Raw genomic sequence first — 13,296 nt, 5'->3', positions numbered from 1 at the left:
ACAAAAGACTCCTAAAAAATGCACCTTTATCATACAGTAGAATGATACTTATTTGTAGTAAACAAATGGGTTAAATCTGAATCTGAAACCCTCTTAATTCCTCTTAATTTAACATTCTCTGTATATAACAGTACTCTTCAATTCTTCTGATATAAAAATGCTACTAAAAATTTAAGGTTTCCAAAAAGTACATAGAGAATGATGAATGTTTTTTGACACCTAAATCACCTACTAACTGATTTATCAAACTTCTCAGATAACCAAAGTACCCAAGGCCTAGAACAGAATACTTAATGACTTTATTTTTCATTAAGCTTTCACTGATATACACTCTTATGACGGTTTCAAATGAAAAATAATGTGATTACTACATTCATCCACATATATCATTGAGTTCCCCCCATACCCCATTGCAGTCACTGCCCATCGGTGTTGTAAGATGCCACATCACTACATGTCTTTTCTGTGCGACACTGTCTTCCCCATGATCACCCCCACACCATGTATACTGATCGTAATAGCCCTCAATGCCCTTCTCCCTCCCTCCTCAACCGTCCTCCCGCACCCCTCCCCTTCTTAGAGTTTGTGAGTCTGCTGCTTTGTTCCTTCAGTTTTGCTTCATTGTTATACTCCACAAATATGAGAAATAATTTGGTACTTGTGTTTCTCTCCCTAACTTATTTCACTGAGCATAATACTGTCTAGCTACATCCATGTTGCTGCAAATGGTAGGATTTGTTTCTTTCTTATGGCTGAATAGTATTCCATTGTGCATATGTACCACTTCTTCTTTATCCATCCATCTACTGAGGGAAACTTAGGTTGCTTCCATATCTTGACTATTGTAAATAGTGCTGTGATAAACATAGGGTGTATATGTCTTCTTATATCTCACAACTTTTTTCTCTGGGTAAATTCCTAGGAGTGGAATTCGCGGGTCAAATGGAATTTCTATTTTTAGTTTTTTGAGGAACCTCCATATAGCTATCCACAATGGTTGAACTAGTTTACATTTCCACTGGCAGTGTAGGAGGGATCCCCTTCCTCTGCATTCTAGCCACCATCTGTTGTTCCTAGTCTTTTCGATGTTGGCCATGCTAAATGGTATGAGGTGATATCTCATTGTGCTTTTAATTTGCATTTCCCTGATAATTAGTGATATGGAACATCTTTTCAAGTGCCTCTTGGCCATCTGAATTTCTTCTTTGGAGAAGCGTCTGTTCATATCCTGTGACTATTTTTTAATTGGGTTATTTGCTTTTTGGGTGTTGAGGCATGTGAACGCTTTACATATTTTGAATGTTAATCACTTGCCGGATATGTTGTTTACAAATATAGTCTCCCATACTGTAGGATGCCTTTTTGTTCTGCTGATGGTGTCTTTTGCTGTACAGAAGCTTGATGTAGTCCCATTTGTTCATTTTTGCTTTTGTTTCCCTTGCCCAAGGAGATGCATCCAGGAAAAAGTTGCTCATGTTTATATTCAAGAGATTTTGCATATGTTATCTTCTAAGAGTTTTATGGTTTCATGACTTACATTCAGGTCTTTGATCCATTTCAAGTTTACTTTTGTGTATGGGGTTAGACAATAATCCAATTTCATTCTCTTGCATGTAGCGGTCCAGTTTTGCCAACACCAGTTGTTGAAGACACTGTCATTTCCCCATTATATGACCATGGCTCCATTATTGTATATTAATTAAACACATTTGCTTGGGTTTATATCTGGGATCCCTAGCCTGTTCTATTGGTCTTTGGGTCTTTTCTTGTGCCAGTACCAAATTACCTTTGCAGTAGAGGTTGAAGTTGGGGAACATAATCCACCCCCTGCTTTATTTTTCCTTCTCATGATTGCTTTGGCTATTTGGGGTCTTCCGTGATTCCATATGAATTTTAGAACTATTTGATCTAGTTCACTGAAAAATGCTGTTGGCATTTTGATAGGGATTGCACTGAATCGGTAGATTGGTTCAGGCAGGATGGTCATTTTGACAATATTAATTCTTCCTATCCATGAGCAAGGGATGTTATTTCCATTTATTAGTATCTTCTTTTTCATAAATGTCTTGTAGTTTTCAGTGCAAAGGTCTTTCACTTCCTTCATTAGGTTTCTCCCTAGGCATTTTATTCTTTTTGATGCAGTTGGGAATGGAATTGTTTTCCTGATTTCTCTTTCTGCTAGTTCATCATTAGTGTTTAGGAATGCAAGAGATTTCTGTGTATTAATTTTGTATTCTGCCACTTCGCTAAATTCAGTTCTTAGTACTAGTAGTTTAGGGGTGGATTCCTTAAGATTTTTTATGTATAATATCATGTCATCTGCAAACAGTGACAGTTTAACTTCTTCTTTACCAATCTGGATGCCTTTTATTTCTTTGTGTTGTCTGATTGCTGTGGCTGGGACCACCAGTACTATGTTGAAGAAAAGTGGAAACAGTGGGCATCCTTCTCTTGTTCCCCACTTAGAGGAAAAGCTTTCAGCTTCTCACTGTTAAGTATGATGTTGGCTATGGTCTTGTCATATATGGCCTTTACTATGTTGAGGTACTTGCCCTCTATACTCAGTTTGTTGGTATGTTTTTACCATGAATGGATGTTGAATTTTGTCGAGTGCTTTTTCTGCTTCTGTGGAGATGATCATGTGCTTTTTGTCCTTATTTTAGTTAATGTGGTGGATGATGCTGATGGATTTCAAAATGTTGTACCATCCTTTCATCCTTGGAATAAATTGTACTTGATCATGATAGACGATCTGTTTGATATATTTTTTACTATGATTTTGTTGAGTGTTTTTGCGTCTATGTTCACCAGAGATATTGGTCTATAATTTTCTTTTTTTGTGGTGTATTTGCCTAATTTTAGAATTAGAGTGATGCTGGCCTCATAGAATGAGGGTGGAAGTATTCCCTCCTTGTCTACTTTTTGGAAAGCTTTAAGGAGGATGGGTATTAAGTCTTCACTAAATGTCTGATAAAATTCAGCAGTGAAGCCATCTGGTCCAAGAGTTTTAATTTTAGGTAGATTTTTATTACCAATTCAGTTTTGCTTGAGGTAATTGATCTGTTCAGATTTTCTGTTCCCTTCAGGGTCTGCCAAGGAAGGTTGTACTTTTCTTGAAAGTTGTTCATTCCTTCTGGGTTATCAAGTTTTTCAGCATACAATTTTTCACTGTATTCTCTAATAATTCTTTGTATTTCCGTAGTGCCCATACTGATTTTTTCTTTCTCATTTCTAGACACTCTTTTTTTCTTGATAAGTCTGCCTAGGGTTTTTTCTATTTTGCTTATTTTCTCAAAGAACCAGCTCCTGCTCTCATTGATTCTATTGTTTTATTCTTCTGGATTTTATTTAAGCCTGCTCTAATCTTTATTATGTCCCTCTTCTACTGACTTTGGGCCTCATTTGTTCTGCTTTTTCTAGTTTTATTAATTGTGAGTTTAGACTGTTCATATCGGATTTTTCTTCTTTCCTGAGGCAGGCCTGTATTGCCATATACTTCACTCTTAGCACAGCCCTAGCTGCATCCCACAGATTTTGCATTGCTTGATCTGTTTTTATTTGGTCATTGATCCATTGATTATTTAGGAGCATGTTGTTAAGCCTCCATGGGTTTGTGGGTCTTTTCATTTTCTTTAAGTAACTTATTTCTAGTTTCATACCTTTGTGGTCTGAGAGGCTGGTTGGTTCAACTTCAATATTTTTGTATTTACTGATGTTCTTTTTTGTAGTCTAGTATATAATCTATTCTTGAAAATGTTCCATGTGCACCTGAGAAGAATGTGTATCCTGCGGCTTTTGGGTGGAGCATTCTGTAGATATCTGTTAGGTCCATCTGTTCTGATGTGTTGTTCAGTGCCTCTGTTTCCTTACTTATTCTCTGTCTGGTTGATCTGTACTTTGGAGTGAGTGGTGTGTTGAAGTCTCCTAAAATGAATGCATTGCATTCTATTTCCTCTTTTAATTCTGTTAGTATTTGTTTCACATATGTAGGTGCTCCTGTGTTGGGTGCATAGATATTTATAATGGTTATATCCTCTTGTTGGACTGACCCCTTTACCATTATGTAATGTCCTCCTTTGCTCTGGTGGCTTTCTTTGTTTTGAAGTCTACTTTCTCTGATACAAGTACTGTAACTCCTGCTTTTTACTCCCTATTGTTTTCATGAAATATCTTTTTCCATCCCTTCACTTTTAGTCTGTGTATGTCTTTGGGTTTGAGGTGAGTCTCTTTTAAGTGGCATAAAGACAGGTCTTGCTTTTTTATCCATTCTATTGCCCTGTGTCTTTTGATTGGTACATTCAGTCCATTTACATTTAGGGTGATTATCAATAGGTATGTACTTATTGCCACTGCAGGTTTTACATTCATGGTTACCAAAGGTTCAAGGGAAACTTCCTTACTATCTAAGAGTCTATGCTCACTTAGTGTACTATTACAAACAAAATCTAAAGATTCTTTTTTTTTCTCCTCCTTTTTCTTCCTCCTCCATTGTTTATATATTAAGTATCATATTCTGTACTCTTTGTCTATCCCTTAAGCTACTTTGGGATAGCTGATTTAATTTTGCATTTGCTTAGTAATTAATTGTTCTGCTTTCTTTAATGTGGTTTTATTACCTCTGGTAACTGCTATTTAGCTTTAGGAACACTTCCATCTATAGCAGTCCATTCAAGATACACTGCAGAGACAGTTTGTGGGAGGTAAATACTCGCAGCTTTTGCTTATTTTGAAATTGTTTGATCTCTCCTTCAATGTTAAATGATAATCTTGCCAGGTAGTGTATTCTTGCTTCTGCTTCATTGCATTAAATATATCCTGCCACTCCTTTCTGGCCTGTATGTTTTCTGCTGAGAAGTCTGATGATAGCCTGATGGGTTTTCCTCTGTATGTGATCTTTTCTCTCTCTCTAGCTTCTTTTAATATTTTGTCCTTATCCTTGATCTTTGCCATTTTAATTATTATATGTTTTGGTGTTGTCTTCCTTGGATCCCTTGTGTTGGGAGATCTGTGCACCTCAATGACCTGAGAGACTATCTCCTTCCCAAGATTGGGGAAGTTTTCAGCAATTACCTCCTCAAAGACACTTTCCCTTTTCCTCTTTCTTCTTCTTCTGATACCCCTGTAATATGAATATTGCTCCGGTTGGAATTGTCACACAGTTCTCTCAATATTCTTTCATTCCTAGAGATCTTTTTTCTGTGCCTCAGCTTCTTTGCATTCCTCTTCTTCAAATTTTTTTCATTTATGGTCTCCTCCACCATATCTAATCTGCTTTTAAATCCCCACATTGTATTCTGTAATGAATGGATCTCTGTTCTGGATTCATTCCTGCATTCTTGAGTATTTTTCTGTACCTACATGGATGTGTTTATGATTTTTGAAAAATCTCTTTTAGGAAGATTGATGAGTCCATTTTCACTTGACCTCTTTTCTGGTGTTTTGGGGACTTTGGTTTGAACCAGGTTCCTTTGGCACTTCATATTTTGTATGTGACACCCTCTAGGACCCTGAAGGCATACTCCCTGGAGTTACTTAGCCGATGGAGTGATGTCAGGGTCTCACCAGAGCGACACTGGTGACTGGGGGTTGGGAAGAGCTGTTTCCTGCTTCCCGCCTACCCTGCATCTCTCCACAGCCAGACTAGTCAGCTGAGCACACAGGTGTAACCCTCTATGCCTTGCATTTATAGCTGCTGTAGGCAGGACCTCCCTCTGGATGGACTGACACCAGGGCAGGGGCAGCTGGTTTGTAAGCCAGTGCCAACCTGCTGGAAGGTGCAGCAGGCTGCATATCATGGCGGAAGGCTTCGGAGCTGTGTAGCCAGCCAGGGGGATGGAGCACCTGAAGTTCTTGAAAAGTTCCCAACCTGGTGCGCAGAGTGCATCTGGACAATTTTGTCTACTGGTCCTTTCTTCTGAGTTGCAAGCCCTGTGCAATCCTTGCCCATTTAGTAGCCCTCTCACTGTTAGGAAGTCTCTCATACTGTCTGCCTTTCTTTTGTCCCAGAGCAGCTGGATGTGAATCCATTTTCCACAACAGCTGGAATCTCAGTCTGTCCAACTATTCCTCCTGTCTTAGCTTTCCAACCCCACTAATCTTGAGCACCATGCAATATAGGATCTTGCTCCCACAGCACATCTCCAGGGCTGGGTGTTCAGCGGTCCTAGGCCTCCACCCCGTCTCCACTCCATTTCTCTTCCTTCTTCCAGTGAGCTGGGGTGGGAGAAGAGCGTGGGTACCTCCAGATCATGGCTTTGGTATGTTACATTTTTTGAGGTCTGTTCTTTTCTCCAGGTGTAAGCAGTCTTGTGCTGCCTTCTTTCCTGTTGATCTTTTAAGGTTAGTTGCATTAACAATATTTTCATATTATATGTGGCTTTGGGAGGAGGCCTCTGTCTCACCTCTCAGATCGTCATCTTCAATCTGATCTACCTGACTTTAAACACTGTTACATGATAAAACTGTCAAGTTATCAGGAAATAATTCCATATCGACTCAGCACTTGATATTTTACCTATTATATAAATATTTCTCCCTTTCCCCAATTGACTTGCTGGTTCTGGGGAACAGATACCCTAACATCACAATGCCATCTTGGTTAATTCTGAAATCGTCACAAGGGAGAATAAACACATTAGTAATACTGGTCAGCTACCTCTTTTTCCACTGCCACCTGATGTTTCTTGAGAAGCTTCTTCATTTTTGCAGCAAAGGTGTTATGCTGAGTTTCAAGGTCTTTCTCAAATCTGAGGCGATGCTCATCCATCTTAGCCTTTAACTTTTTTTCCAGATTCATGAGCTGTTTCTGATGTTGCTGTGTCATTCTCTTACAGCCAGACATTTGTTCTCTGAGCTGACTTTCCTGCTCATGTTCTGGCATTTCCCTTGTATCCTACAACAATGGAGAGGAAAGAATGAATTAAAGCATAACTTTTTTATTTCAAAACCATCTTAGACCAGTCTACTATCAACTAAGTGGGTAACTCATGTAGGAGATCCCACTCAACAGCTTCTAATAAAATTTTATCTGAAAAAGCAGACAAGCTAGCTGGTTCTAAAATTTAAGTGGGAATGTAAAGGACCTGGGATAGCCAAAGTTTTGAGGAGGTATGAAAAGTTGGTAGATGTAAACTTCAGTAATCAAAACAGTGTGGTATTGGTATAAGGACAGGCTGAATAGAGCAAAGGAACACAGTAAAATCTGGAAACAGACCCACATATATTCAGTCAATTGGTTTGCTACCAAAATGTCAAGTTAATTCAAAGAGGAAAGGAAAGTGTTTTTAATAAATCCTGCTTTAACAACTGGTTCTCTGTATTCAAAATAAATAAATCCTTAATCATGCTATACACAGAAATTAATTTGAAAAGAGTCACTAGACCTAAACCTAAAATCCAGAATCATGGAGCAGAGGATAACACAGAATATTGTCATGACCTTGGGGTCAGCAAATATTTCTTGGGTATGACAGAAAAAACACTGAGTATAATGAAAAAAATGTACAAACTGGATTCTGGAATAGAGGCAAAATTCAGATAATGTAAGATTAATCATTTAAAGTGAACAATTCAGTAGCATTTAGTATATTCATGATATTCTGCAACCACTGCCCCATTGTAAAGAAAAAAATGTACAAACTGGATTCTTAGAGACAAAATTCACATAATGTATGATTAATCATTTAAAGTAAACAATTCAGTAATATTTAGTATATTCATGATGTTCTTCAAGACTGCCTGTATCTGGATACAAAACATATATAATACTTCAGAAGAAAACCGTGTATGTTTTAAGCAGTTGCTCCCTAATCTCCCCTTCTGGTAACCACCAATCTATTTTCTGTCTATGGATTTACCTATTTTGGATGTTTCATATAACATGTGACCTGTTGTGTATGGCTTCTTTCACCTAGCATGTTTCCAAGGTTCATCCATATTGTATAGGATGTAACACTACTTCGTTTCTTTTTATAGCTGAATAATATTCCACTGTATGCACATACCCTCATTTGTTTATCTATTTATTTGTCACTGGACCTCTGTGTTGTTTCCACCTTTTGACTATTGTGAATATTGCTTTTATGAACATTTGTGTATATGCATTCGTTTACCTGCTTTCAATTGTTTTGGGTATATATCTAGAAGTAGAATTGCTGAGTCATGGGGCAATGCTATGTTTAACTTTTTGAGAAACCATCAACTGTTTACCACAGCAGCTGACATTTTACATTTTTAGTAGCAGTATACAGCAGGAGTTCCAATTTCTCCACGTGCTCCCTAGTTGTTATTTTCCATCTTTGTTTTTGTTTTTCTCTTTTAATAGCTAGCCATGTAACAAAACAGCAGCAGACTCACAGAGTCCAAGAAGGAACTAGCAGTTACCAAAGGGAAAGGGGTGGGAAGGGTGGGTGGGAAGGGAGGGAGAAGAGGACTAAGGGGCATTATGATTAGTACACATAGTGTAGAGGGGGAGACGGGGAAGGCAGTAATAGCACAGAGAAGACAAGCAGTGATTCTATAGCATCTTACTATGCTGATGGACAGTGACTTCAATGGGGTGTTAGGTGGGAACTCAATAGTATGGGTGAATGTAGTAACCAGTGTTGCTCATGTGAAACCTTCATAAGATTGTATATCAATGATACCTTACCAACAACAACAACAAAATAGCCGGCCATCCTAGTGGCTGTAAGGTGGTACTCATTGTAGTTTTGATTTGCGTTTCCCTAATGACTAATTATATTGAGTATTTTTTCATGTGCTGTTGGCCATTTGTATATATTCTCTGGATAAGTGTCTATTCAAGTCTTTAACACCTTTTTTAAAATTGGGGTGTGGTTTATATAATAATTTGAATAGGTTTTTGGTGGAGTCTTTAGGGCTTTTTTATGTAGTATCAGGTCATCTCCAAACAATGACAATTTCACTTCTTCCTTACTAGTGTGGGTGCCTTTTATTTCTTTTTCTTGCCTGATAATGTAGCTAGGACTTCCAATACTCTGTTGAATAAAAGTGTTGTAAGTAGGCATCCCTGTCTTATTCCTGATTTTAGAGGAAAAGCTTTTAGCTTTTTCATGGCCTTTACTCATTTTTAGTGGGTTGTTTGAATTGGATTTTAAAACTAAAAATTTTAATTTATCACAGACGGAGAAAAAATATTTGCAGGACATATCTGAGATAAAATACCTGTATCTTTCTTATGAAAGTCAAACATACATATGCCCTATGACTCAGCCATTTTATCCTATGTATTTGTCACAGAAATTAAAACATCATGTTCAAAGACATATACATGTTTGTAGCATCTTAGTATGCTGATGGACAGTGACTGTGCTGGGGTATGTGGTGGGGACTTGGTAATAGGGGGAGTCTAGTAACCATAGTGTTGCTCATGTAATTATACATTAATGACACCAAAATGATAAAATAAAAAATAAAAGTATTGATTTCATCTTCCACTTGCCCATAGCAACCTCTAATCTACTTTCTATGAATTTGCGTATTTTAGATATTTCGTATAAGTGGAATTCTAATAATATTTTTCCTTTTGTGTCTGACTTATATCATTTAGTATTTTTTCAAGGTTCACTAACATTGTAGCATATATTAGAACACCGTTCCTTTTCACAGCTGAATAATATTCCATTGTGTGTGTGTGTGTGTGTGTGTGTGTGTGTGTGTGTGTGTGTGTATACACATACACTATGGTTTGTTTATCCATTCATGTATTGATGAACACTTGGGTTGTTTCCATCTTTTAGCTATTGTGCCTAGTATTGGTGATACTGAAAGCAGTGAAGTTAAAAAGGAAGCATTCCTATCAATTGTGAAAAGGAGTTACCTGACCTTCCAATGTTTTCAAGAAAATTTAAAATCTTACATGTGAAAGTGTACAAACATCCACATTTCCCAAACTGAGAAGTTGTAATTTTCTACAATTACACCCAGTGTTATTTTTAAAATGTAAACATTACGGAAAATGCAAAAATCACTTTTCATTATCACCCACCTTAAACCTTTCTCCACATCCCAAAGGCAACCATTATCACTAATATCATGTTGTATACTTACAATTTTAAAATACCTTCGTTTTCATCTAAGTAACTTCAAATAATACATTATATGGTATTTATTTATTTATTTATTGTAAGATTTTTTAAATATTCTTTTTGCATTCTCAAAACATGTTTCCTAAATGCAGACATTAAACTGGGAATTAAAAAGCCTTTTGCCATTTTAAAATAAGTTGCCTAAATTATGTTCCAAACTTCTGATACATCAAAGGAAAAAAACCCCAAACTCTTAAACTAACCAGACTAGGAAAATTAGTTACCAAAGGTGAAATTTTTTTCACTGAAATCCAAATACTCACAGGTCTTGAACGGATGGCAGAATTATTAGTCATAATTGTTTCGATTCGCTCCATCACGTGTAGCTCATCCTTGCTTTCTGAGGCATCCTGAAGAATGTTAACCCTACCACTTTGACTCCTGGTCCTGTTGGACATACAGGGAATAGACTGATGACTTCCAATATTGTGCACTGCTGTCTGTCCAACACCGTGATCTTGGTCCTGAGGGAAAAGAGTATTAGACTCAAGTATCTTTATCTCCTGAATTTTTTATTATTAGCACCTAGCACACCGCTTGGCACACACAGTCTTCAGAATGTTAGTGGTCTATTTTGAGAAATTCCTTGTATTTGCCAAGACCAGAAAGTTTATCAGTTGTTAGTTGACAGATTAAAAATGTGACCAACTAGTAAATACCAAAAAGCCAAACCAAGTCTGTGAAAAAGTTAATCAGAGTTATTTCCAAAGTGTAGTCTTCTCTCTAAAATTTTTGACATTACCTTGAAATCCATTTCTCCTACACATCTCATGGGGTATACACAGAGATGCCGCTCATTTCTCAATGCTTCCAATGGTGAAAACAAACCCCAACCTTTTTTTTAATCGTATAAACATCCCTTTTAGTTATTTTGTATTGAAGCCTTTCATATTTCTTTTCTTCTCAGAATGTAGTCTTTAGCCTAAATTTCTTCCACTAAGTAATTTAATATTAATTCCTATCTATTTTTATGTAAAATTAAATATTGTATATATATTTAATCATAATTGGAAGACTGTTCTTCCCAAGAAACCCAGCAAGCTTTGGTATTTGGGCACCAATATTATAATCTTACCATACCAAACCTCTTTAAGATATGCAGAATAATAAATACAGACCCATGGTATATGGAGGATCTTTTCTTACATCCACAGCCTTAAAAAGTTGCTGTTATTCTAATGTTTAATGACATTAGAATTTTATTAATTTCACTTTACTAAAGCATTTCATATACCTAAAATAGCCCCAATTTTCTAGTGACTACTCTTAGAAGTAAAAAACAGTATCAAAAATACCAAAATTGTATGTAAGAAAGTTTTCTATTTTATAGTTGATTAATTATGTAGTGTTATTAAAAAGAAAAGTAACTACTACTCCTGTTTTCAGAATGCAGGGATCTTTCTCAATAGAAAGCAATAAAAAAGAATCAAAGCTTTGGCATTGGGACATGAGCAAAGAAGAAAACAGAAAATACTTAGACTAAAAAAGATAGCTCCACAAATCATAAGCTTTATATTTTCCTTTGAGGAAGTTCTGTAACATTTCTACTGCAAATTTGGAAACATGGCAACATGGAAACAACTTGGTCTCAAGAGTAATATATGAATCCGAACCCATATGCTTGTACAGTAAGTTAGTTAACCACTCTGAGCATTACTTTCCTCACCTATAAAATGAGTATTTTAGAACCATGTAGGGAAATGAATCCCTATACACAACTGAAAAGAATGAAGTGTTCTTACTAACAGAATAAGAATGCTTGGTAATTTTTTTCCCCCAGGATAAATTTAGCTAAGTCACATGTTTATTTTATTTATTTATTTACTTATTTTTAAAAAAGCAAGAAATTTCCACTTTAATAAACATATATCAAACATTACACTAAAGGCACTGGGGGAGAGGTTTATACAATAAACAAGAGAAGGACAATGGGTGGTAATTCTAATGACTTCTCTGTGAGCACCGTCAACTCCAAAGCCTGTAATTTCAAATACTTCCAAAAGCGTGTCCCATGCCATCAGACAATCAGGCAAAAAAGTGTTCAGTAGACCAGAATTTTGAGAGGGACTAGATTAAATAAAAGTTGAACAGGTTTCTCTAATAAAAGACTTCACAGAGCTTTACTAGCTAATGTACACTACCAAGAGGTTGGTTTAAAGAATGCAAAAGCTTTTCCTCCACCTGGGACCTCAAAGAATCACTGTGAAGACACAATCTGGAAACCACTGATAGAAAAGATTCTTGGCAAGAAAAGTTCCATAAGGAAATAAGCCAATAAGGAGACCCCAATACTTGAGCCGTTTCTAAGTTACCACCTTTTCTTCCTGTGCTTCTGCTGCTGGCCCTTTATGTGCCTCCTGGGAAAGGACCTTCTTCGTCTTTTCATTGCGCAGATTGTCCAGCACTCTTTTTTTCTCTTCCTTTGTCCTTCGAAGGAGATCTGTTACCACTGTTGTAGGGCGCTCCCGAAGAAGAAACGGGTGCTGGTTAAGAGTAGAAGGCAAAAGTCAGGTTGAGACCTATATATTTTTTCATTCAGAACAAATGAATCCCTTCTTGGACCCTAGAGTTACTATCCTAAATAGTTGTAGATAATGCATGTAATCTATACTTATCTAATTCTGCTATGCTTTTTACTTCTTATATTCATAAAATTTAATTTACATGTGTACACTCTGTGCCTACATAACTTCCCCTGTACTTTTCATGAAAACTTTGAACATGACACCTTTGTTGGCCAAATGAAAAGGCAGAGTTGAAATAATCAGAGTCTAAGTAAACATTAAGAATTAGTCCAAATAGAGCCCTAAGTAAACGCTTACAAATTCTTAGAACTGGTCTCATAGAGGAGACACTATCAGTTCTGAATTACGTTAGATTTCAACAGGAATGTATTTACTGACGGTGAATCACATAACATACTACTTGGGTATAATGGGTTCTTTATGTTGCTTAAATGAAACTTCATAAAACACTAGCAGTTGATTAAAAGACATTATGGGCATTTAAGGCGGGAGCCAAGATGGCGGCGTGAGTAGAGCAGTGGAAATCTCCTCCCAAAAACACATAGAGCTATGAAAATATAACAAAGAAAAATCTTCCTAAAATAGAGACCACAGGACACAGGACAACATCCAGACCACATCCACACCTGCAAGAACCCAGCGCCTTGTGAAGGGGGTAAGAT

At 36.8% G+C, this 13,296-nt stretch overlaps 2 protein-coding genes across 5 annotated transcripts in view; one reads left to right on the top strand and one right to left on the bottom strand.

Moving 5' to 3' along the window:
* Window positions 1–13,296, top strand: part of LOC118969742 (uncharacterized) — a 203,064-nt gene that overhangs the window by 63,008 nt on the left and 126,760 nt on the right. The gene's annotated exons all lie outside the window — the stretch shown is intronic.
* The window catches only part of LOC140848098 (serine/threonine-protein kinase TAO1-like), a 70,538-nt gene that overhangs the window by 22,998 nt on the left and 34,244 nt on the right, over window positions 1–13,296 (bottom strand). Inside the window, exons 10-12 of the mRNA XM_073230380.1 lie at window positions 12,425–12,592; window positions 10,373–10,573; window positions 6,656–6,892 (exon numbers count right to left, since the gene is read on the bottom strand). Of these exons, the coding sequence (XP_073086481.1) occupies window positions 6,656–6,892; window positions 10,373–10,573; window positions 12,425–12,592 (606 nt within the window). The remainder of the gene's footprint in view (window positions 1–6,655; window positions 6,893–10,372; window positions 10,574–12,424; window positions 12,593–13,296) is intronic.

Source organism: Manis javanica, chromosome 2 (genome assembly GCF_040802235.1).
Source record: "Manis javanica isolate MJ-LG chromosome 2, MJ_LKY, whole genome shotgun sequence".
In the NCBI taxonomy this organism is placed as follows: Eukaryota; Metazoa; Chordata; class Mammalia; order Pholidota; family Manidae; genus Manis; species Manis javanica.
This window is presented reverse-complemented; position numbering and strand designations above follow the sequence as displayed.